A 27,819-nucleotide genomic window follows, 5' to 3' on the forward strand; every position below is an offset into this window, starting at 1 on the left:
TAACACCATACACAAAAATATACCTAAAATGGATTAAAGATCTAAATTTAAGACCAGAAACTATAAAACTCCTAGAGGAGAACATAGGCAAAACACTCTCTGACATACATCACAGCAGGATCCTCTATGACCCACCTCCCAGAATATTAGAAATAAAAGCAAAAATAAACACATGGGACTTAAACTTAAAAGCTTCTGCACAGCAAAAGAAACTATAAGCAAGGTGACAAGACAGCCTTCAGAATGGGAGAAAATAATAGCAAATGAAGCAACTGACAACTAATCCTAAAAATATACAAGCAACTCCTGCAGCTCAATTCCAGAAAAATAAACCCAACCAAAAAATAGGCCTAAGAACTAAATAGACATTTCTCCAAAGAAGACATACAGATGGCTAACAAACACATGAAAAGATGCCCAACATCACTCATTATAAGAGAAATGCAAATCAAAACCACTATGAGGTACCATTTCACGCCAGTCAGAATGGCTGCGATCCAAAAGTCTACAAGCAATAAATGCTGGAGAGGGTGTGGAGAAAAGGGAACCCTTACACTGTTGGTGGGAATGCAAACTAGTATAGCCACTATGGAGAACAGCATGGAGATTGCTTAAAAACTGGAAATAGAACAGCCTTATGATACAGCAATCCCACTGCTGGGCATACACACTGAAGAAATCAGAACTGAAAGAGACACATGTACCCCAATGTTCATTGCAGTACTGCTTATAATAGCCAGGACATGGAAGCAACCTAGATGTCCATCAGCAAATGAATGGATAAGAAAGCTGTGGTACATATACACAATGGAGTATTACTCAGCCATTAAAAAGAATACATTTGAATCAGTTCTAATGAGGTAGATGAAATCGGAGCCTATTATACCGAGTGAAGTAAGCCAGAAAGAAAAACACCAATACAGTATACTAATGCATATATATGGAATTTAGAAAGATGGTAATAATAACCAAGTAAATGAAACAGCAAAAGAGCCACGGATGTATAGAACAGTCTTTTGGACTTGGTGGGAGAGGGAGAGGGTGGGATGATTTGGGAGAATGGCATTGAAACGTGTATAATATCATATATGAAATGAATCACCAGTCCAGGTTCGATGCATGATACTGATGCTTGGGGCTGGTGCACTGGGACGACCCAGAGGGATGGTACAGGGAGGGAGGAGGGAGGGGGGTTAGGGATGGGGAACGTGTGTATACCTGTGGCGGATTCATGTTGATGTATGGCAAAACCAATACTGTAAAGTAATTAACCTCCAATTAAAATAAATATATATTAAAAAATCATAAATTCAGATTCCTTCCTCTATCACAGCTCCTGGTAACTGGTAGTGAACACACATTCACAACATTTAAACTTGAGACATTTGAGCTAAGTCATACCAACTTCAACCATTATTTTGCCAGTATCTTCACTCTATATACTATTTCAGTTTCCACAAAGAATACTGTAAGGAGGCCAAACAATGCCAGCTTTAGGCAACTTGAGAAAAGGAACATGGCAAATTTTTCCTGGTTTCCTTACCAAAAGAATTAGGTGAAGTTTGATGGTTGCTACAATTTGGGAAAATCTAAAAAAACCAAAACAGACAAAACATAAAGTGGCTAGGCACTACAAACACTTACAAATGTATTTCAATCTACCACATGTGGATTCACTCAGCTATTCTAAGAAGTTTCCAGCTCTTTTCGAGTTTAATTTTTAATATTCTTAGTTTTCTCAAAGGATGAAACTAGAAATTTCTTCCTGAACTAAGAGTGGAATCACTTGACCTTTTAATTGCCAGAGACATCTATCACTAAGTCTAGCAGGTAGGACACTAACAATTGAAAAAAAAAAAGGCAATGCACTTTTGCTCTACACATAATCATAAGAAAGTATGATTATATTCTTACCATACCAAATATTAGGATACATTATATGAAACTAAAAAAATGAGACATTGGATTTTCATAAGTATATTTTAATTTTTTGAATTTTAACAACTCAAATAAAATTCAGCTAGTTAACATAAATACAGAGTAAATGCACATAATTTACAGCCACATAACAGGAATGCAAGAATAGCAAACCTCACATAAATGGTCAAAGAATATCAACTCTTTGAAGTTGTTTAGCTACAACTGACAGGTCATAATTTAAATGTTCACATATGCAGGGGTACACATTCAAAATGTTTATTAACACAAAAACCGAGTAAAAGGAATCTTCAGTTTCTAAAAGGAGCAGCATAAAAAGCAGAGTATAGATTGAGAAATATAAGGGCACAATGGAGAAGAGATTTGTGTAAGCTGAAAGTCTGTACACTGTATTAAATACTTTTAATTAAAATCCCTTTCCAATTTAAATCATTTAGAAATATCTGTATTCTTAGGAATGTTGAAGTCATGATCAACACTAGAGAAAAAGGCTGAACTATTACATCCACCAGCCCCAAAGGGGTCCTGATAGTTCTAACAGTCTGGGCAGAAGAGCATGTAAACAACAAAAGACAGCACAGACAATGCCGGAAGATTAAAGGATAAATTGATTCCTAGCACTTAATTCTTTCAAGGTCAAATCAATCTTTTCAGTGATCTAAAACAAATCTAAAAAATGCTGACATATTTATACTCCAGTAAAAGAGTAAACACTCATTATTCTTAATAACCCAAACTCAGCTAGTCCTAATATAACCATGCTATTCCATAATGGGCATTTGGTTTTAGGAGATAGAGACATAGTTAAATAATGTAAATGATATTCTCTTTTGGTGTCAGTTTAAAAAAATCAATTACTTGTGGGTCCCATCTAGTAAGATTGGTTCTGCAAAGTAACACACATAAAGAAAACCAAGCTTTGGTGACAGTTTTTTTCCCTGGATTTAAAAGCACTGTGTGGTACCCCACAATTACAGGTTGGTGATTCTCAGATATGCACTTTGAAATCTAGTAAACTGTTTCTGTGAGCCAGAAGTACCGGAGTTTTATCTGCTGCTCTGTGAATATGCTCTTCAGTATGTACCGCTTTAAACTGAAAGGATCAATTCCATTTTCTGAGATTCTCAAATAAAAGTACATATCAATTTGAAGAGTGCTGACTACTTCTATACAGTAATAAAGTTATCTGATAGATGAAAATAAAACACAGAATAAAAGTTTCAATGCTTTTTCTTTTTAAATGTCTACACCAAAAAAAAAAAAAAAAAAAAAAAACCCTCCCAAGAAATGTTTCAGACAGACTTTATATACAATTTATATATATACATATTTTGTTAAATTATCTCTGTCATAAACTGCAGCAGATTATACTTTTGGGGGGACAAAACAATTAAACATCATCGCTCCTTTCCAGTTGTTGCACAAAGAAACAAAGTCTGAGACTCTAAGATCCTTTTCTTCCAACACAGAAATGTACTCACTTTTAAAAGCTGAACACAATGCACTAAAAGGTCAAGGTCAATACAAACACAAACAGAACAGAATATGAGTTCATCCTTGAAGGACACTTGTTATGAATTTGCTACAACTAAATAAGATGTTCCTTAGTTGCTGGTTTTCATATCATTCTTAACCATTTGTGGGTATTCAGATCACTAAATTATTGAGTGTCTTGTACATTCGATACATCTAATGTTTACAGATCTTCACAAGGCAAATGGCACTGTATTAGGCAGTATAAGCGGCACCTGAAAATCAACAACACTATAGGCTGACACTTTCACTACAGATTTAAGTTATAAACCCTATTACTGCTTTCTTTTTTTGGCATGTTTCTCACAATAAATGTCAAAGCTGAAATTCACCATAAAAGATATGAATAATCCCAAAGGTAATGAAACTGAATTTGCCTTTGGTCTCCAAATAGACTGGAATACTAATTCCAATCGAAGCACCTCAAAAACATCCAGTTACTGTTGATTACAAGGAAGTTAAGAAGGTGGAGGAATTTAACAGGGCACTGCGTTTCACTGGTGACAGCAGAGAAAGCTTGCAATGACATGCTACGTTTTTTTAATGTTAGGGGCACTGCAGTACACATAAGAATACTTAAAACATTTATTATATTAAAGATCCCCCAAACAATATACCTAAATCCCAGAAAAAAATGTTATGAATACTGTTTCTGCCTAATACATTAACCAATGTTTAAAAAAGATAATCTAACATGGGAATCCTCTCCTACTCACACCCCCCACCCCCCAACCTCCCAAAAGGCCACAAAGTGCGTTCACAAAGAGTCATTCTTAAGATAAAGCCATTGCACACAATGTACAGTTCATGTATACTGAAATGAGTACCACACTGGAGTTTAATGGTATAAGCTTCATACACCAGTATAGCAACAACCATAAGCAAAAGTCTTTAATATTATAGACTTACAGCAAGTATCTTCACAAGGGCCATACATATAATACAGTATTAAAAGGTGCAGTTGATCTCAACAGCAAAATGTAAAAGCTATCTCTTGTTAATACACTTAATCTGAATTAACTTGCATTTTTATTTTAGGATTTACCATTCAAGAAATTAGGATGGAATAAATTTCTTATGCAAAGTAGTTTGTTCATTTATAAAACTATAAGTCAATTAGGATCACTATCCACTCAATCAGATAACAGAGGCCCTTCTTCTATGTTTATGCTGCCCTGGATACTTATAATGTTGCCTTAAGAAGAAAAACACCTTTTAAAGGCAAAGCTGAAAACTACCATTTTCTCTACTAAATAACGCAATGTATGAAGATCTTCCAGAAATAATCCAAAGGTTCAAATTCTTAATGTGAAACCAGAGAAAGATCTAGAAGCAGTACATTTTTTTTCACTTTAAGAAAATGATACCTAGGTATGATGGGTGATAATTCAACTTCATAATTAGTAAGTCACTGAAGAGACACTGCATTCATTCATGTATCATTAGGTTAGACAAGATAAGAGAACATGCTCAAGTTGTCAAAATGGCCAAGAATCAACATTTTGCTGGCTTATTTTGTCCTCATCTATTACCATTTGAGTTGATACACTGGGCAATTTTAGTGTTCACATTGGGCTAGACATAACACACCTGTGAGCATTAGAAACCAACACATTTTAAAACTAAAAGCAAGCACAATATTTAGATACTACTTCTTTTGTCAAAAACAGTGACTACTAATACCAAACAATTAACTTTAAAATACAGTGCCAAATCCTCTTAAGTAAATGTAAATACTAGTATTGTTACTTTCCAATTTCATAGGAACTATACAGAAGCCGGATGTTAGAAATTAATGACTGTTAATACTTTCTTTGGATAGTTCTAGTATATAGTTACAGATGGCTTTGTCTAGAAGACTGGAAAAGTGCTCATGGAATAAACACTGTACTCTGGTTGCCATAAATCAACAAAATGCCAATAGTATCCTGTGGCTGTGACAGAGAAAATGGCAATTTTGAGGAAGGAGTGCTTCTAAAGGCTTTTTCTTGGAGGCAGCCACGGTTTTTTCCCCCCACATTACTAAAAAGACTAAGTAATGTGGTTACAATTACTTTAATTCCTACAAGCAAACTTCCACTTAGGCATAGTTCCATGTTCCCACGCTATTTTCCTTCTGTCCACCATGCTGGCTTTGGTGCTCCATGGTCCAATTTCTCTTTTGGTCTTCCCTCTTTACAGCATAGCAGTTTGGCGGTGCTATCCATTGAGCAGGTAGACCACCAACTCATAGGTGGCCATCATAATGGCTGTGTTTGGAATCTGTCTCACCAGATGAGTTGTCAGACCACGGTAAAGAGACCCATAGCCTTCTTCTTGAACAAGCAAAGATAATGTCTGAAAAAAGGATCTATACTTTGTTCCCTCTTCACGCAGTCTTGTTCTTACAACTTCTGTATAGGGGGGAAAAAAAAGTCATTTTATTTAAATGTTAATAATATCTTTATACCCTCCTAATATTGAGCACATTCCATTTATCAGACTGTAAGCGTGAGCTCAGAATAAGCGAGGAGTGATTTTTTTAAATGTAACTTACTGACACTAGTCATTTTAACAACACCAAACTCCTAAGTTAGCTAGCTAAAATCACGCATATTAATTATAAAATTTCATAGGTTCCTGAATGGAACCTATGAAAGAAGACAGAATAAATAAAAGTATCTGCTGCATACTAGATATAGATAAAAGGGAGAAAAGATGTGATTAAAAAAAAAAGGTAGAACAGGAGAGAGAATACAGGTGGTATCAAAGATGAATAGAGGACTTGCCTGGTGGTATACCGAATAGGAATGTGCCTGCCAATGCAGGGGACATGGGTTTGATCCCTGGTCAGGGCAGATTCCACATGCCAAGGAACAACTAAGCCCACATGCTGCAACTACTGAGCCATGTGCACCTAGACCCTGCGCTCCACAACAAGGAAGACAGCGCAATGAAAAGCCCCTGAGCTCACCAAAACGGTGAGTAGCCTCTGCTCGCCACAACTAGGAAAGCTCTCATGCAGCAACAAATATAAACAAATCTTAGGGGGAAAAAAAGCCTTATGCTACTCATACATATTAAACCCCATTATGATGAACTGTATTGTTATACTATAATTCAGTAAAATGGTAAAATGTTCTAATAAATGGGCCACTGGCTGAAGTAGGAAAATATTTCAGAGTTAATGGATTTACTCATACACATTCAGGGTTTCCCTGGTGGCTCAGTGTGAAGAATTCTCCTGCCAATGCAGGAGATGTGGGTTCAATCCCTGGGTTGGGAAGATCACCTAGAGAAGGAAACTGCAACCCACTACAGGCTGGATGGCATCACTGACTCGATGGACGTGAGTCTGGGTGAACTCTGGGAGTTGGTGATGGACAGGGAGGCCTGGTGTGCTGCGATTCATGGGGTTGCAAAGAGTCGGACACGACTGAGTGACTGAACTGAACTGAACTGAACAGTATTCTTGCCTGGGAAACTCCATGGAAAGCAGTGCCTGGCAGGCTACAAAGAGTTGGAAATGACTGAGAGTCATGCGAAGAGCTGGACATGACTGAGAGTCATGGGAAGAGTTGGACATGACTGAGCAACTGAGTAACAACATACACCGTCCCGTCCTCCTACCGTGTGGATATGCTATACTCGTGGCACACGTTTTTGAGGTGGCGGCAGCTAGCATCATTCCCACAAAATCGGACGCTTCCTTTACAGACTCTTCTTCATTTTCCATTGTAGAAGCAATCTTATATTCCAGTAGTTTTTGCTTAATACTTTCATATATAACAAAATGGATAACAGTCTCTGATATGCCAGCATATGAAGCAGACATGCCCCTATAAAATCCTCTAAGTCCATCTGTCTGATACACTTTACGGACACACTCGAAAGCACCCATTCGCTTTTCCCCACGGTTCCTGAAAAGCAAAAAGGAAAAAAATCTTATTAACATAAATACAGTAGTACAGGTTTTTAAATAAAGTAAATACAATATACAGGAAGAGGCCACTCTAGTCAAGAGTAACCCTCTTTAATTCATGAGGAAGTACAAATGAGAATTTAAAAAAATTTAGAGTTCCTACTCTTTTGTCTCAAATCTGTCACATCAGACAGATAACTTATATGGTAGTTTATTTTACTGAATGCAAAACACACATTGAATCTCCAGTTTCATTGAAGTTTGTATTGTAGGAATAAGCAACAAAATCCACCATGACTGCAGCTCAAGAGAAAAACAAAATAAAAACCCCTCACATTATATTAAATGCAGTTCTAAGTTGAGAAGATTTCTTTAGCATTTAATAACACATAAAAAGAATGACTGAGACACCATTGACAACAGAATATTAAGAAGTACAATTAAGGTAATTTCAGTGCACCTGAGGGATTCTTCCAAGCCCACCCAATTTCTCCCCAAAAGTCACTGGGTGAATTTAAGTCAAATTTTCTATGATCCTTTGAAGGTAATGGCTGTCTCTTTAACCTCAGTAAATAGTGAATGAGGACTTCTACAGTTATCAAGTATTTATTGAGCACTGTGCCCAAGACAACTTTCTTAGTGCTGCTTAAGGGTGCAGCATCTACTCTTGGATATAATTTTGAGTTCATAAAAATATTTATTACCTTCACTATGATTCCCTCAATAGAACTTTATCTGTAAGAAATGGGTTTAAACTCTACCCACAGGGAAAGAAATAGAAAAGTTAACTGTTTATAAATTATATACAACCTGCTTATGATGTAACAAAATAAAATCACAACTAAGACACCTACCTGACAACCTACAGATTCCTCCAACTTTATAAACTAGTAACTGTCTTGAATAACTATCCTCAACTAATGGTACTGAATAAATACCTTCTTAGTTGAGTGATCCACGCAACCAACTGTAATTAGTTTCGGCTGTCAGACTCTTTCTTACAAGAAAGTTAAGAGAGCTCTAAGTCCTAAAGGATAACATGCAAACATATCCGCCCTATTCTCGGTCTCAGTGTTGTAAGGCAGCACACCTTCAAATCAACCTTTCACTAACCCTACCCCTAAGCCTAAAAAATTGTGCTGGCTTTACTATTACTTTTCACCTAAATCCACCCTCTAAATACTGAAGCATACATTTCCCTGGTAGTTTATAATAGTACAATACAGACTGGCATCTCATACTTTTTAACCTTTGGGTTATCTTATCTACCACTACCTTTCAGTTCTCTGACTTCGAAATAAACTTTGAGTCTTGCCATAACACTGTACTTAAGGTTTCACTAAAAATTATTCCAGATGAAACAAGGACTAGACATTTCAAGTCTCCAAGTGACATACAATTCCACATGACAAAATGCAGAAAACATAACTTTAGGCAGGCATAATTGTTAAAAGATTTCTTAGATCAGTTTTATTTATAATCTACAAGATATAACACTAGGCTTCCCAAACCCTAAAATATAAGAAACAGTGAAAATCTTTTATATATAGCCTACTCCAGACTGAAGAGTTAAATTAGTTTCAAAACTATTAATGTGATTATTATTATTACAACACACCAGACAGGATCATCTCTCTACTTAAAAAAGTGCTACCCTCTCCCCATCCTTCATTCTGAAGGCCAATGGGAGCTGAGATGGCAGGACTCTAAGCTATACCGCTTCTGGCCTTTCTCTCAGTTCCCAGAACCTGCCACAGGCACTAAACTTAAAGATATGTGAGGTGTGCACTGACTAGTGCCTCTGCTTAAAATGGGTTCAAAAACCATTCATTGACTATTCCACTAAAATTGGTCCCCACTGTTTTCAGAGATATCTCTAGAACCTACCAGTACCTGTTCATTGCAGATACACTGAATGAATGAATCTTGCTGCCATAAAGTGACTGGGGTAACAGATGAAGTTCATGAATACATGAGAGCTAAATTCCATGCTAGAACACTCTGCTGTACTAGGTTCTTGAGTTTGAGCAATGATCCTCAAAGACTCAGTCTAGATTCACTGATCATGTAGTTAGTTAATTTAGGTATTTAGAAGGGTTGATTATAATCAAACATGGGGTGAATGAAAGTATCACTGCTCGAGCTAGATCAACAGAGGTCCTTTTTCTTCTTTTACTGAAAAACACAATGCATAATATACTTTCTTTCCTAGAAATTCTCATACCTGCAAATTATTAACCTCACTTTTGCATCTGATGGTACACCTAAGTTTCAAAACCAAATAAAACAAATTCAGCAGCAAATGAGGGCAAAAACATGGTTAGATACCTGGCACTGAAATCTCACTGATATAAATTTATAGAAAAAATTTTACTGAAGCCAACTTCAATGAATTAACATACCTTGCATCGAGCTGTAATCGAGTCTTTATAAGCCAAATGGGGTTGGTTGCTGTGATTGCGGTAAAACCTAAACAAACATGTTTAAAATGAACTCTGGTAAAAATGAAGAACACACTATTAACCTCAAGGTTTTTTAAAACTTTATGTTAAGTCTATATTTTAAAAAATGCATATAAATATTTACCTATAAACTGATGTATGCTTTACACTTTTGTTTTACAAATCCATTCACAACCATGAACATTTGTACTTTATTTTCAATTTAGTCTCAAATTCTGACTCATAACTAAAAAATTTTTAAGAACAAAATCTGATTATATATAATTCATCTTCCAATACATTCAGAATACCCTCTGGGCACCCTCTACTCTCTAAATTTAGAAACCCATTTTTGCAGACACATAGAAATTTTGTGTATTCTAGGGCTTTTTAGCATGCAAACTCTACAACAGCTACTTGGGGTCCAACTAACATCACAAATCACTATGTTCAAAATGGAGTCTACATAAACGTCAGCATTTACCAATATTTGATCTTAAGTTGACTATATGACAGAAAGAATTATTGTTTGGCCTTATGAATACTTTATGTAACCATACATTTATTAATACTGTTAAAATAATGGTATCACAGAGATATGGTTTCTGTTAAAGAATTAAAAAGGGCAGATCTATTTTTTCATCCACTTAAAAACATACAAAAACTTAAACGTACAAAAAGTTACAAATCAGAACTTCCCTTTCACTTTGAGACACTGAAGAGAGGAACTGAAGGTAGAAGGTAGCTTTATTATACTTTAAAACTAAATTACTATGTATTAACTATCAGTGTGGAAGGGTGGTTCCCTAAGGTGGTTCATTTCAGGTAGTAAATTAAGATCTCTTGTATGTTTCTAGGCTAGTGCGTATCTTTTACTTGCTATCTTCCTAGAGCTATGGAAAAATAGCAAATGAAATGCAATCTTGATGATGGAAATTTATGAAGATTGCTTCATCTATACAAAACAGGGTTTTCATAATATAATGCTTGTGAAATATTTAAGATTAGCTGCTACACAAATTTTATAGAATTACCTTTCATCAACCTACATTTATTCAATTGGCCTTTAAATTCAGGGAAAACTTACATGCAAAAATGTCTAAGGATCTTAACTGTTAATACTTTCTATCAAATACTAGCAGGTCAAGTACATTATTTCAGAAAGGCTTTGAAATACAATCAGCACACTAATATTAGTAAAGTACTTTCAGGAACAAAAATGCTGTGGTACCACATTGTTTACTAATTGGAATTTAGTCTCACAGGTTCTTTCCCCTTCTATAATGTCAGATCATTAGCTAACTCAAATTTTACTCCTTTAAACCACTATATTAATACTGCAGAAATAGCCAGATGTTTCACAAAGAGATGCTCAAATTGAATCTATTATCAACTAAGATAAATGAAGCAAAAGTTTGGTTTAATAACTCCTTTAATAATTTTTTAATGATTATATAGTCTCCATTTCTCTTAAGTGCTTTTAATGCTACATACATACATATAAAACTAGAAAGGGATCAACAATTTTCTAAGAATCAGCCAATACCAAAACAATAAAAATTGAATGTGCTGAACAGGGTGTCAGGAAGATGTTTTAAAAGGTTCTTTTCATGCATATATTCTTGATAAAAGGAAAGAGAAGAAAACTATGAAACCAGATCAGTTTAAATATTTTATTTGGAATAGATTTGTGCATGGACTGGCTTAATTAAGAATAAAGTCTCTTGAATCTCATTTTTCTAAGTGAAAAAGTCAAACTAAAGATATTTAAATTACATTGTATATTTAAGTTACATTCTAAAGCAAACGTGAACCTGACATCAGAATTCTGATCATATCCCTAATTTAATAATTCTTTATTTTAAACCTAAATATCTGTATTAGCTAAATGTCAGTACAGTAATATTAGGAGTTTATCAACAAAAGGCCGCTAAGCAGCACAAGCCAACAAAATACTCTGCATTACTCAAAATAGTTTTTATTAATTACTCTGTGGAAATTTTAAGAAAAAATATTTGCTTTTTATTAAACTTTGAAAGCCTAAAACTGGGTATCAAACTTAAGCATCAAAGCTTTCTAAAAAAATAAAGTTCTATGTCAAAAAATATAAACTGAGTACCTAAATTTATGAACACTCTTCCAAGTCTCAAATTCCTCAATTAGAGGCTGAAAAAACCCCATATATAAAAACTTAAAAATATTATAATACATATTTGTAATTATTACTAGGGATAAATTTTTAATTACCCATAATTAAGTTTTAATTATGCTTTGTACATGTTAATAAACAATGATAGGAAGCAAACAACAGGTATTTCTCACTTAACCAAAATTCATTTCCAGATACAGACTGACCTATGGAACGTGACACACTAAAATTTAAGTGAAAGAATGACATCATCTTGTCCCTGAAGAGTCTGAGCTTACTACAGCTGGGACTCCCTCTCCCAGTAAAAAGCTAGCTCAATGAACACACTGCCTTACTGTCAGCAAACCATTAAGGTAAAGAAAAGAATAAATTACAGAGACAGTATTAGGCTAATGAAATCTAGAAAACATAATCTATTAGTTAAAAAAAATCAAACAAGCAGGAAGAAACAAATTTATTACTACCTTTGAATTATATATGATAAGGTGAATTGAAGCTGACAAATAGCTTAAGTTAAACACCTTCCTACTTCTTTTAAGATAAACATACACAAAGCTACTGGGAATGGTTCCCCTGAAATTTAGACATTTCCTATTACTTTTATTTTGGCATTTAAATTTTGTGACATTTTGATAATATGCTATTTCATATTAATATTCTGAGTACCCTGTTAAATATTAAAACTGACTTATCTATTTGTAGGTTAAAAAGAATCACTATTGCTCCAGTCAATAAAAGCAAAATGGCAATATACTGGCCATACTATTAGTAATATGGTTAATATTTTATTAGAAAGTTTAAAAAACCTTTTAAATGTAATTTTTAAAGTTTTGTTTCATTTAAGATTCTATTTGATAATGTAAACCAATTAAAAACCAGAACAACAGAAATCCACATAATAAACTTGCTGAAAATGTCTATTTCATTAAGTGAGTGATACCTGTAGTATTGCATTTTCAGTACTTTTTATTAACTTCTGTAAGAACAAAGCCCACCTAACCTTTGAAGAGAAATGTATTAAAAACAAAACAAAACAAAAAAACCACAAAAAACTAATTAAAACTAAAATAAGATCTCATATATTCTTATCCCGTATTTAGAAAGTAATGGTAGGTATTAAGATCAATGTTTTTGCAAGAAAGTAGAAAGCCAAGTATCAACAGACAAGAACGGAAAGCACTGTATTAGGCTTTTAAAACATGTTATACTAAACAAAGAGAACTACTATTTTCTAAAAGTTGTCAGATGGTATGATACCATTTACAGCTATGTAAATCTTAAATACTATTAAGGAATTCTTTGGAGGTCAAGGCTATTATGGCCAAGCTAAAGACCCCAGGCTTTTATTAACAATAACTGAAAAGTTACTCCATTCTTCCTTCTAGAAGGAGTATTATCAAGGAATCAGAATTAAAGTTTTATGAAATACTCAGATAATGCACACACAAATTCAGGAAATAAAAATTCATTTCCCGCCTTCTATTCAACAGCTATTATAAATTCCCAGGGTGTGTTTCTTATAACTAGAGGCTGCAAGAGATGCTCAGATCAGTACTCACGAGGTTTAAGTTAGTCCATATTTCTACAGGAAGTGACCTGCGGATGGGGAGCATGAGATGACACGATCTCACTCTTTTCTCGGGAGAAATGTACAGTAAATGCCTAAAATAGACACAGGCTTTTCTGTATCATAACAACAAGCAGTGACCTCATCAGAAACACGTGTACAAAATGAATCCCATTGGAAGGATTTGAGAAATATTTACTGTGAGATCTAACTTTTGAAAATTTTAAGTTAAAAAAGAAAAAGGAATATCAGAATGGGCCATAATTTTTTTGTTTTTAAAGTACCGAGTACTGAAAATTCTGCCATCTGTAGCAGTTTTGAGAGTCTAAATACTTACCCAAAAGAAGATCAATTCTGCCTTAATGAAAAAATGCTAACCTTGTCAAAGTGGAAATCTAAGAAAATATTCAGAGCAGACTGTCATATCCCATTTTCCTACCATTATTATTTACCATGCTCAGAGCTGAAATCACAAAATTTTCTGTTTTTTAACAATCAGCTTATTTGGTAAATCTAAAAAACAACAACAAAAAACCCAGAGGAGTTCCTGGCAGTCCAGTGGTTAGGACTTGGCACTTTCACTGCCATGGGCCCAGCTCTGATCCCTGGTCAGGGAATCAAGATTCTGTAAGCCACACAGCATGGCCAAAAAATATTTAAATTAAATTAAAAAAAAAAAAGTAAAAATTAAAAAAATAGAAAATTCAAGGAACTTCATTTTATAACTATAATTTTTTAAAAATGCAACATATAGGTGGCTACAATAGTACCTTTCACTTTCTGTACTATGATCAGTAATATTGCACATCCATTTTTATGAAATATTTTGTATTCAGTTTCTTGTGCTCTACGAAACAAAAAACAGGAAGAATGTTTACATGAAAACACACAGAACATCTAACCATCCATCTAGCTGAATAAACTGCCAGGGATAAATTATTTTAAAAAATATTTTATAATGTAAAACAAAATTTCTATTTAATGAGTAAAAATTTAACATTAAGCTTTAAGTCAAATAGAAAATGTACCTTGAACACTATTAACACAAACAAATAAAACCCACTAGTATCTAGGAAATGTTAAATGATTACATTATTGGTATTAAAAAAATTAAGCAATCACTGTGTAAATATATTATCCAATAAAAACCAGAATTCATTTCTGTTAAATCTATACTGTTGTATATAAAAGTATATATAACCCAGATAAAAACTTTGGAAGATTGGGAGTTACTATAGAAGAAAAAAATTTAATACTATTCTTTCTGTATACACATCTTTGTGTAGGTGTATACAGAGGGATATGCAAACTCATTTAAACAAAAACATACAAAGACCCTAAAGAAAATAAATACCCTGGATGATTAAGATATATTTAGTCTGCCAAAGGTCATATGTGGGGTGAGGGGGGAAGGTAGTAAAACAAAGTTACTATTACTTAACCTGATTAAGTAGCCTCACAACTAGAAAAAAATTTTTAATACATGAAAATTTATAGCTCAAGTTGAGAGTTTACCAATTCTTACATTATTTCCTTGAAACACTAAAACAAATGAAAATAGGACAGCCTTTAAATAAACTGTCCTTTAAATTAAATAGGCTTAGTATTCAATTTCATATGAATAGAATGCAAAAGGCAACTTAACCAAGAGGTTACTTGGAATAAACATTATGTACATGATTACTAAACCCTTAATGCATGTGCTATGTGATGTGGCAAAATCTTGCAGGCATTATCAACAGTGGTACATTTTTGATACTAAAGTGACAAGGTTAGCATTTTTTTGAATAGTAAGAAAACAAATTTTCAAATGGCTGCCTCTAAGCACTTTGCACCCCAAGTTCATATTTTGAAGACCTCTAAAAATGATCCTGAAGAAATACCAGTCTAGATTATTAACAAGAGTGAAGGGGGCCAAAGGCTACCTTAACAAGTCTGCATGGGACCATTCAGTTTCACCAACCATGTAGCTATGTATAAAAACTGCAAAGCTAAATATTATTGCTCATGAACAGTTGCAAAGAAGCTCTTGAGGTGTAATTCTCAGAAAAAATCTAACTGCAAACAAATGGAAGAAGTACTTTCAAATTACACAAGTGTACAGTACAATATTCTCTGAACAATGTAAGTCTTTCAATTTACCAAAATTCAAGAAATTCAAGTTGGGAAATAGTATCAACGCATAGATAAAAACAGAACTACAAGTTAACATTTGTACACATTTGAGAAAAAAGTACAAAATGGCAATTCCACTGAAAATCTTTGCAATATGATACAAATACAGTAATAAATTTTGATGAGATAGCCTAATGAAAGATGTTCCAGTGGGAATTGGTTTTCTGAAACCCTAAATTTGCAATACTCAATATATTAACAACTATCCTCAACTTAAAATAATTGCTTACCTACTTTCTTGGCATCAAGTCTTTCAAAAAAGAAAGATTAACATTTCTTTACAATTTTCTGGGGTTAAAGAAACAAAAACATGAACACTGATAATCCAGAAATATATTCTTAAAGACCCTAACATAGTGGTTATATAGTTTGAAATTAGCCACTAACTTTATAGACTCAAATTTGGAGGGAAAAATCATATATATCCATATCCAACATTTATCAAAATACATTAAAAAAATCTAACTGTAACTAGATGATCTCTGTGGTATTAAAGAACTGATTCTCAAAATATAACCTATGTAGAGCAACCCACTCATTCTAAGAATAAGGTAATGGAGAGTCACATAAACTACCTAACTTGCCTAAGATCTCTTTTCTTTGGTAAAAAGTATTTCACCACCTTGACCTTTAAAGCTTTACTTTCCAGTTTTAAAACTCTGTGAGTCAGTCAACGATAAACTAAATATAAAAAGCCATAAAAATAATTTGTAAGGTATGTACTAGATTGTATGGCTATTGACCTCTCAGAAATTAGTATTTCAAACTTACACTTAGTTCATTAATTATGTGGTTGAAATTGATCCAATTTATTTCTAAACAGAAAATAGTTCACTCATTATCAAACACCTGACATTCAATTTCTCAATCAACAGTTGATAAAGGTAGTTATAATTTGCTTTATAAAGTCACAGCATAATTTAGAAATGTGAGGCATGATTAAATATGTGACAAATCTCAGAACTATAGAGAATTTTCTGATGAGAAATAAAGGTCATGGCTTTGTCTAACATGCATGGCAGCAAATGATTTCAGAACCACATTGGTCAAACCAATCTCCCAGCTTATCTTTAAAGGCAGTGCAGAGGTCCAGGACTAGCTATTTTAATTCACAATCATATATTCTCATGAATGATGATGAAAGAGTTCCTGGAAACATTTATTGTACATATATCTGGTGCACAGCTACATTTTCAGTGCTATCTTAGTGTGATTTATGTGGAATGCTAAACATATTTTTTAATACATATAACAACAGAGTTATCAGTAATACACCACTCGCAAAAATTTCAGCATTTGAGCACAGGACAAAATGAATACTTTACCAAGAACTGCCGGCACATTTCAGACAGAAGCCAAAACATGCAGCAAAAAAGGAAAAGGCACTAACAGAAATTGAGGAGAAAAGAGTAAATTACAGCTCTGTAATTTTAAGTATAATTATGGTTGGATTCTTAAAACAGTTAATAAGTGATCACAAACTACACAAGACAATGTAAATATTATATTACCTGCATGTATCACAAACTTCTAAATACATAAATGCCAACTGACAACAGATTTTACATATACTATTTAATCAAATTTATGGTATACTAAAAAATGTAAAAATCATGCTTGCAGATGTGAATCAATGAAAAGCACATTGCCTTAACTTTACAAGGTTAAATTCATCAAAAAGCAAATATTAAGTCTCTAGGTATCAGAAAATTTTGTTTTTTAATATCATGTATTCATACCTGCCATTGCAGCTGAAATCATGTGTACCTGGGTAGAATCAGGATCAAATAAACCATTCAACTTTTCCTTGCAGTTTGAATAAGCAGCAAAGTATATGGCTCTAAAATAAAGATTTAAGTTTTGTCAATAAGCATGTTGCTTAATTCATAAAATTTAAATGGCATATAAATTGATCTTTATTATTTCAGAATCCAGAAATCTAAAAACATAATCTTAAGTTATTATTTACATTTTCATGTAATATCTACATATTTTTAAAGTAGACCATAAAGTATTTTTTGTATTGACTCGTTAAAGATAAACTTAAATGTAAAGCATTCTCAAACAGATGCTCATATCCCAATATTTTAACAGCAACTGACTGAAACAAAGTGTTTGTATAAGACTTTGATGATCAGAAAACACATGAATAAAGCTGAAAGGCCTATACAGCACTAAGGGTAAGTTAAATACACCTAAGTAGATGGGATATGGGTATTTTATGTTGTTTTTGAAGAGAGGAAGGCAGAACTGATAAATAATCAAAGTGAATGTTCAACAATTTTGACACATTGAGCTACATATCAATCTATGCTACACAGAGTAGTTCACAGCATCCCTAAACAGAACAACTGCAAAAGAAATCAGTCACACTGGGTCATATCAGGTATTCTAACATTTGTAAACACTGCATTAAATTTGTAAATATTTTCCCTGCTAACTTATTAATTGTGACTTTACGCATTCAACTACGTCCTCACTGTTAATAGTTTTCCGGGTACTGAGTTACTTGCTGCTGTATCAAATATCTTGTTATTTTCCAACAATCCTGATTCTCTAAGAAGGGAAAGAGTAAACAAGTAAAAATGGGGCAAATGTCACTGTTGTGTGTTTTTTTAATGTGCTTAAGAAAATACGGAAGTCAATAAAACTGAAAATGAAATACTCTATTTCATAAAAAAAAAAAGGATACACTGAATGATATCAAAGTAGGAAGAGGAATAAACACTGCATTACTAGATATGAATAAGAAAAAAAGCACCCTCATGAGAAAATGGGCAAGGAATATGCATATGTAATTCACAGAAAAGATACAAATGAAAAACAGTTATGAGGAGGAGGACATGAAAGCACCAAAATAAAACATATATTAAAACAGTGAAAATCATGGTTAGTCTATTTGGCAAGTATTAAAATACATGGAGAGTTGCCAACATTTGTAATATGTGGATAAAGAGCAACTAATTCCCTACTTGAGAATAAAAGGATGGCATGCCTTTTCAGAGGAATTTGAGCAATATTCACTAACTTTAAATGTTCATATGCCCTTCTGTCCAGAAATTCTACTTTTAGGTAACTATCCTAAAGAAAAACATTTGCTTAAGTACTCACAGATAAAGGCACAGCTATGTTTCCAAAACCATTGTTTTTAACAGCAAGAATCTGGAAATAAATCTAAAGGTTTACAAATAAGGGGGGGTCAATCACACTATACAAGTTTTAAAAAACTCAGCTATTTTCATGGAAAAAGCTTCAAGACAAATTTGGTGAAATAGTTCAATACGATTCAATTTATATAAATGATAATAAACATATATACTGTGCTTTTCTTTTTTTTTTTTTTCCAGTAAGTGATAAAATAAGTTCTTTATTTGGGCCACACATTTCTTTCATGTTATAGATGTAAAACTGTCAGTGAGTGACCAACATCATAGTTAATTAATGGATTTAGTAATGACAATTTTGTTGTATCAACCCTTATTGCATTTTTTGGCTTTAAGACTTCCAAATGCTACTGAAATATATAACACTTTGGCAACAACTTTCAACCTATTTATAGCTTCTTTATTTATTTTTTTAATTTTATTTTATTTTTAAACTTTACATAATTGTATTAGTTTTGCCAAATATCAAAATGAATCCGCCACAGGTATACATGTGTTCCCCATCCTGAACCCTCCTCCCTCCTCCCTCCCCATTCCATATACTGTGCTTTTCATGTACACCATTAGCCAGAAAAAAATAAAGGAAGACTTTAAACCAGACTTTTAATCATAGCTATCTATCTATGGGCAGTGCAGAGTAACTGTGTGTAGAAAGGTACGCTGGGTGAGAGGGGATGTGTTTAAGGTGACGTGTCAAGCTTTATGCTACACATTTTTTTAGACCTCACAATAAGAATGAATTTTGGATCAGGTTTTAAAAAGAAAGAGCCCACAAAAAGTTGAAATCCCATAAATAATGGGATCTGGTTCTGCTACACTGTTTGGATACAGAGACCTGGGTACACATTTTCTGAATGTGAACTCTGCTGTGTTCTATCATGGAAAAAGTCAACCTAAGATAAAAAGATATCAGAGAAAAAAAGACAAAATATTAAGGCCTTTTTGGTTTTTTTGACTTGGTGCAAAGACTGCTTCATGACAATCTCATACATGACAATGACCACTGAGGTCCTCACACCTCCACATGATACAATCTGCCCATCCTTTTGGATGGTTACTGACATCCATCTGTCACAGTGCTCCATCCTTATCATCTTGACTTCTCGTCAGCATCTCCTCTCATTAAACTTGAAACAACAAAGACTGCTGCAACTGAATTAACTTAAATGTATTTTTTTACCTGGAAGGGGCCACCCCCACCAAATTGGGGCCTAATCCTCTAAATAGGGAACGAGGCCCTTCTTTTTCCAAGATCACCCTGAAAGAGAAAAATATTATTTAGAAAGGAATGTCCTTCAAAGTGTGGTACTTTATTTATACAGAACATATAAAAGTCTAAATCTCCTATGTTTGTACTATGTTATAAATGCTCTTGTCCGTATTCCTCACCTCACTTATGAAAACCTGCTTTCCTTGACAAAGCATATAATAAAGACTGATAACAGATTTACTAGTGAAACTCCATTCAGATTCTTTCCTGAAAGTTTCAGAGACATAATCATCGATATAGATTTCTACATTTTCATATGATCATGCTACTCTTTTCTTTAATCTCCTCCATTTTACTATCTTTACCAGCAACTTCAATTCCCAATTAGAAATGCAGTTGCTTCCTAGTACTGGAGATCCCTTCCTTGATACTGAACACTATCCCACTGCAGCAGTATGTTATCCAACCATTTTAGTGAAATGGCAAATACCTACTAACATAGTACTAATCTACTAGTAATTTACTAATTAATCTACTAATGTTAGTACCCTTACATTCTTCAGGGTACTAAAATGGTTAGTCTGCTACTCTTTCTCCCTCTAATCAGTTAACATTTACTGAATAGTTATTGTGTAAAAACTAAACACAGTAAAGAGATAGAAAAGATGGTAAGGACCCTGCCACTGAGAAATCTGCTGTCCATTTGTGGAAAAAAGAATTAGGCTGAAGTAGGTAATTTAACAGAGCATATTAATAAGTAAATACTAAACACAGGCTCAGCAGGGAGAGGAACAGAGAGGCATGTCCAAGTCATAGAAGGCTTCCTGAAGGTGAGTTATTAAATGAGATGTGGGGGTAAGAAACATAGATTGATGAAGTGTAGGTATTTTAACTCAGAGTTAACAGACTAGGCCAGTGGTTCTGAAGCATCTATATGCTTAAGAATGATTGCTTGAAAGGCAGTTGAGCATAATGCTTAATTAAGGGCCTGAATTGTGGGGCCTTAATATAAGGCCCAATTCTGGTAACTGACTAGTTGTGAAACATAAAGTAATGACCTTTCTCTTATTCCTGCTTTTCATCAACAGTAAACAGAAAAACAATATTTTCAGGGGGGAGGTAGGGTGGTGGTTACTATGAGGAATGTGTGCTATGTGCTAAGTCGCTTCAGTTGTGTCCGACTCTGTGCGACGCTGTGAACTGTAGCCTGCCAGGCTCGTCTGTTCACGGGATTCTCCAGGCAAGAATACTGGAGTGGGTTGCCATGCCCTTCTCCAGGGGACCTTCCCACCCCAAGGATCAAACCCAGATCTCTTATGTCTCCTGCATTGGCAGGCGGGTTCTTTACCACTAGCACCACCTGGGAAACCCAAGTTAATTAAAAAAAAAAAAGAGCTTAAAAGAGTACCAGGCTTAAACACTTGATAAACCTTAATATTATCATTATTATTGGAGCATTTGTTCAAAATTAAAATTTCTTAGATTACACCCACAAAGTATTCTGATTCAATAGGTACAGGACAGTGTTTAGCAACTTGCATTTTTACCATGCTGCCAGATGACTGATATAGATGATACAGAACACTTTAGATAAAACTAGGTTAGACAGAAGCAGAATTAAGAATGACAAATTGTAGAACACATTTAATAAATTTCAGTGTTTGCTACTCCCTTCTGTGATAAATTCTTTTGAGAAGTTAAGAAAGATAACTGTCCTTTAAAATAAACAAACATTTGCAAACACTCACAATATTGCACACAATTTCAACCTAATTTATAGATCTCTGGAAGTTCATCCATGAGTCCCTAAGAAACTAACAGAACCTAAGGGGGAATTCTCAAAATACCTGGTTTAGAAGCCATGAAACACTTCATACCCACTAGGATGGTTACATAAAAACAGATGGAGTAAAACAAAGGCTGGTGAGAATTTTTATTTTATATTTTGGCAAGGAATTAGAAACCTCATTCATTGGTGGTGGGAATGTAAAATGATGCATCCATTCTGGAAAATGGTTTGGCAGTTCCCCAAAGTGTTAAAATGACCCAGCAATTCTACTCCTAATACAATATTCAGTTCAGTTCAGTCGCTCGGTCGTGTCTGACTCTTTGCGACCCCATGAATTGCAGCACGTATATATCCCCCCAAAAAAGAAAACATGAACAAGAAAACAGGTTTCTATAATGGCATTATACACAATACTCCAAAAGGGGAGACAATGCAAATGTTCGTCAACCGATGGGTGGATAAATACATGTAGTACATACCTACACAATGCAACATTTGGCAATAAAGAGATGCTTGCTACAGCATAGATGAACTTTGACAACAGGCTGAGTGAAAGAAATCAGGCACACAAGACCACGTATTACATAATCTCATTTACATAAAATTCCTTGAATATGCAAGTCCTTAATGACAGAAAATAGATTAGTAGTTGTTGCCTAGGGTGGGGGGTGGAGGTGGGGGGGCGGCGACGAAAAAGAGAAAATAGGAGTAACTGCTAACAGGAAAGGGTTTCTTTTTGTGGTGATGATGAGTATATTCTAAATTTAGAATGTGGTGATGTGAATATACAACTCTGTGAATGCAAACTCTGTGAATATAATATACTAAGAACAACTAAACTATACACCTTAAATGGGTGAATTTTATAATATGTTAATTATCTCTGAATAGAGATGATGGGAAAAAAGGAAGAAGCCACAAAACAGATTGATTAGAGAAAAAAACGGGAATATGAAGAGAGGTTAAGGCAAGAAAATGCAGACTTGGAGGTCATCTGGGTACTGATGATAGGTGAAACATTAAACTGACTTTGTACATGGGGGAGTCCTAGGCGGCACTAATCGTAAAGAATCCACCTGCCAATGCAGATGATGCAAGAGACTTGGCCTTGATCCCTGGGTTGGAAAAGATCCTCTGGAGAAGGAAATGGCAACCCACTCTAGTATTCTTGCCTGGGAAATGCCATGGATGGAGGAGCGTGGTGGGTTACAGTTCCTGAAAAACTGAGAAATTAAAACAGAAACCAGAGGGATTCCTATTAGTTCCTCTGAGGAAAGTCAGAGAAGGCAAAACCACTGAAAAATGAAATAAAAAAATATAGTACTGTCAAAAAGGTCAAAGGAAGAATTTTAAGAAGAGGAAGTCAGCGGTAATGTCAAAATCATGGTATTAAAGGATTATCATTAACCACATAGAAGTATTTATCTGTAACTATGGCAATGTTAACCTGAAATTGTTAACAATTTTATTCTGCCTACTCAAGTACTTAGGTAAGTTTGAAAAGTGATGAAACCTTTTCGTAGTGAAAGTAAACACAAAGTATGAGTTTACTTGCTACCACAAAATAAACACTACTGAACTAAGGTCAAACAGATTATGTCCCAAGTGAGCCGATAAGACAGACACACAGGCCTTGAGTTACCCTTGAGTTACCCATGCTTGCGCTTGGTCGTTAAGCTGGGTCCAATTCTTTGCAACCCCATGGACTATAGCCCACCACACTCCTCTGTCCATGGGATTTCCCAGGCAAGAATATGGGAGTGGGTTGCTATTTCCTTCTCCAGGGAATCTTCCCAACCCAGGGATCAAACCCACGTCTCCTGCACTGGCAGATAGATTCTTTACCACTGAACCACCCTGGAAGCCCATTCAGTTAAACACTTAAGTTCAAACATGTAAAATCCAATTTCAATAGTTTAAAAAAAAATTTTTTTTTACTTATTTATTTGGCTGTACTGGGTCTTAGTTGTGGCATGTGAAATCTAGTTCCTTGACCAGGGATCAAACCCGGGGCCTGTGCTTTGGGTGCATGGAGTCTTGTGGCACTGGACCACCAGGCAACTCCCCCATTTTCAACAGTTTTGAAATTTCAAATCTGATTTGTAATATAATGAAGTATGACAGAATGTAAAACACATCTTTTTCAAACCATCAAGAAATGCCAAACACTAAATTACATTTTAAAATCGGCTTTAAATCTTGGTTATATTTAGGCTGTTTAAAAATCAGACTGTCATTAATGGGAAATAGATGGGGAAACAGTGGAAACAATGTCAGACTTTATTTTTCTGGGCTCCAAAATCACTACAGATGGTGACTGCAGCCATGAAATTAAAAGACGCTTACTCCTTGGAAGGAAAGTTATGACCAACCTAGATAGCATATTCAAAAGCAGAGACATTACTTTGCCAACAAAGGTTCATCTAGTCAAGGCTATGGTTTTTCCTGTGGTCACGTACAGAAGTGAGAGTTGGACTGTGAAGGCTGAGCGCCGAAGAATTGATGCTTTTGAACTGTGGTGTTGGAGAAGACTCTTGAGAGTCCCTTGGGCTGCAAGGAGATCCAACCAGTCCATTCCAAAGGAGATCAGCCCTGGGATTTCTTTGGACGGAATGATGCTAAAGCTGAAACTCCAGTACTTTGGCCACCTCATGCGAAGAGTTGACTCATTGGAAAAGACTCTGATGCTGGGAGGGATTGGGGGCAGGGGGAGAAGGGGACGACAGAGGATGAGTTGGCTGGATGGCATCACCGACTCGATGTACGTGAGTCTGAGTGAACTCTGGGAGTTGGTGATGGACAGGGAGGCCTGGCATGCTGTGATTCATGGGGTCGCAAAGAGTCGGATACGACTGAGAGACTGATCTGATCTGATGTGTGAGTACTTTGAAAATTAAAAACACACACACAAAAATTAGTATTTAACATTATCACATTTCAAAACCTAAACTGTTTTAGAATTCATAATCCAAAACAAAATAAATGCAAAGTATGAGTTTATTTTGATATTTTTCTGAAATATATCTTTAGAAAATAAATCGAATGGATAAATGTAGAAAAATACTTTAAATGTACATGATTTGGAAATAATATTACATTTTATATTATCCAATTTGCTTTTTCTCTCCATTAGGGATTACTGTTTCTACTGAACAGATGAGAGTAATTGTCATTAAGTCTGTAAAACCTTTTTAAATATGGCAGAATATAAGTAAGTCAACAAGGCTATCATTAAGGTAAATCAACAACAACAAAAATTAATGAATATTGTGCTCTCACTTTAGACAATGGAGTGGTCCAGGAGACACTACTCGATTGACACTGGCTCCAGCCATGGTGCTCAGCTGAACTTCAGAGATATAAAGTGTAACAGAAGATGACTGCAGCCGTGTTTTCACAACTTCCAGTGGACATGTCAGAATAGCTCCCACTGTACCACCACATCTACAAGAAAGTACAAAGAACAAAACTCTACTTAATTCATAAATTAGTACACATGCACAGAGCTGTGAAATAAAATGAGCAACTGGGGCTTTGAGAAGGTACTAAAATCTACAATTTCTGTATTTAGGAGACTAAATAATTTTTTACATGTTTCATGTATTTGATTGCACAGAAACATTTAGAAGCTAAAAGTAACAGTTTATTATCTACCTAGCAAGAAAAATTAGCTGAAGAGTCCAAACAGCGGGTGCTATTGTTAAAATGTATTGGTACATCACATCACAGCTTTAAATACTGTCATAAGGGTTTATTTAGTATTCCTTGCCCAGATAGTACTTGTGTTTAAACTGAGACAATTATGTGAGATATATCCTATTTCTCAAACTCCTACCCTATCTTTCAATACTCAAGAAATAGTCTTGACAACCTGAGGATATACTGGGCCGCACCAAGTGCAAGATCTTGGCTTAATTCTTACGATTTTAATAATACTGCTAGCTATTTTACAAGATTATTGTTTCTTGCATTACCAAATGTGTGACTGAGTATCTGACAAAAATATAATTTTATGAGTTATGATCCTAACTCTAGATATATGAAGATAAATAAGAGGACATTTCCCCCTGGATCATAACAGATTAGTAAGACAGGTGGTACAGAGTCCTTTGGTTACTGCTGAAAAGACCCAGTCAAGTAACAGCACACCGAGTGGCCTATGAGTGAAATCTCTGCCAGATCTAGGAATGCCTTCCTAGCACCACGGGACAAAATGGTCATAAAATACCTCCCAAAGTGTGGTTGAATTTATTACCACGAGGGGACCCTGTCAACTACAAACTGACCCTTGCCATCTACCTCTACAAGGATTAAATAATGTGCTGCTGCAGCTGCTGATTTTCAACACCCCCTGAAAGGAGTTCAGGGTGGAGAGCAGAAATGAGGCACTCTGTGCTTGGAGAAAAACTGGCAGAACAGGTCTTCAGATAGATATTTCTAGGAGCTGATTTTATGAACCCAATTCTTGTATGTCCTTATATCTGCTGCTGCTGCAAAGTCGCTTCAGTCGTGTCCGACTCTGTGCGACCCCACAGACAGCAGCCCACCAGGCTCTGCCGTCCCTGGGATTCTCCAGGCAAGAACACTGGAGTGGGTTGCCATTTCCTTCTCCATTGCGTGAAAGTGAAAAGTGAAAATGAAGTTGCTCAGTCGCAACCGACTCGTGGCGACCCCATGGACTGCAGCCTACCAGGCTCCTCCATCCATGGGATTTTCTAGGCAAGAGTACTGGAGTGGCTTGCCATTGCCTTCTCCATCCTTATATCCAGAAAAGTACTAAAATCCTTCATGATCATGACTGCTCCTCATGACCAGCAGAAACCTTCTGCAGCATTATCTTATAGGATTTGAAATAGCTCAATTGGAATTTCATCACTTCCACTAGCTTTGTTTGTAGTGATTGTTCCTAAAGCCCACCTGACTTCACATTCCAGGATGTCTGGCTCTAGGTGAGTGATCACACCATCGTGATTATCTGAGTCATGAAGATCTTTTTTGTATAGTTCTTCTGCGTATTCTTGCCACCTCTTCTTAATACCTTCTGCTTCTGCTAGGTCCATACCATTTCTGTCCTTTATCGAGCCCATCTTTGCATGAAATGTTCCCTTGGTATCTCTAATTTTCTTGAAGAGATCTCTAGTCTTTCCCATTCTATTGATTTCCTCTATTTCTTTGCACTGATTACTGAGGAAGGCCTTCTTATCTCTCCTTGAGATGGATGCTGAGTTGTCAAATCAAAGGAAGCAGCATTATTCTAAGAACATCCATTCTTATTTAAGCCTTCCATGGCCAAAAAGATTTGAGGTTACATAATATACTTTATGTTCATAACTGATGTGGCTGGAAAACTACTATTGAATTTATAGCATCAGTAGAACTGAAAATGTGATATTATTTTATGCATGTCAACAAAGGAGTGACCTGTTCTACAGAGAATGGAAACTGGAAGTCAAACAGCCTTTTGTGCTCCAAAGAAAAGTGAAGTCAAAGTGCTGGTTGCTCAGTCATGTCTGACTCTTCCAAAATAGGGTCTCAAACATTTTGTAACCTTCATTTAAGTTCATAGGAGGCTTGGAGATATTAGTAGATTAATCTATCTTCCAATACAGTTTAATAAAGCACTGAATAAATGATGCAATGGATCAATGGATGAGTGATCAACTAATAGTTCTGCTAGTATCTGATTTTTTCCCCAATAAAGTTACATAAATCAAAAAAAAAGTTGTCAGTGTCAATTACAGATAACAGCAACTGAATTTTTTTTAATGGAACTATTACTAATGGGCCAGATCACAAACTAGACATATACAGTATGATCCCTTAAAAAAAACCCTCAATAAATAAAATACATGAGGATCTAAACTGTACAGAGCTTGGTTGGGGTGAAGTGTAAGCGGGTATACACACAAACACTTACACTGTCCTGAAGGAGTTTTACATTATAAAATGCAA

At 35.0% G+C, this 27,819-nt stretch overlaps 1 protein-coding gene across 2 annotated transcripts in view; it reads right to left on the reverse strand.

Moving 5' to 3' along the window:
• Positions 1 to 1,966: 1,966 nt before the first annotated feature.
• SLC25A36 (solute carrier family 25 member 36) overlaps positions 1,967 to 27,819 on the reverse strand; it is a 36,395-nt gene continuing 10,542 nt past the window's right edge. The window contains exons 2-7 of one of the 2 annotated variants that reach the window (XM_006078047.4): positions 25,147 to 25,311; positions 20,049 to 20,126; positions 17,444 to 17,544; positions 9,775 to 9,841; positions 7,081 to 7,370; positions 1,967 to 5,864 (exon numbers count right to left, since the gene is read on the reverse strand). In XM_006078047.4, coding sequence (XP_006078109.1) covers positions 5,671 to 5,864; positions 7,081 to 7,370; positions 9,775 to 9,841; positions 17,444 to 17,544; positions 20,049 to 20,126; positions 25,147 to 25,311 — 895 coding nt within the window. In that variant the 3' untranslated portion in view covers positions 1,967 to 5,670. The remainder of the gene's footprint in view (positions 5,865 to 7,080; positions 7,371 to 9,774; positions 9,842 to 17,443; positions 17,545 to 20,048; positions 20,127 to 25,146; positions 25,312 to 27,819) is intronic. The other variant, XM_025290902.3, reaches the window with a different exon arrangement.

This window comes from Bubalus bubalis, chromosome 1 (assembly GCF_019923935.1).
Source record: "Bubalus bubalis isolate 160015118507 breed Murrah chromosome 1, NDDB_SH_1, whole genome shotgun sequence".
NCBI classification, from domain to species: domain Eukaryota; kingdom Metazoa; phylum Chordata; class Mammalia; order Artiodactyla; family Bovidae; genus Bubalus; species Bubalus bubalis.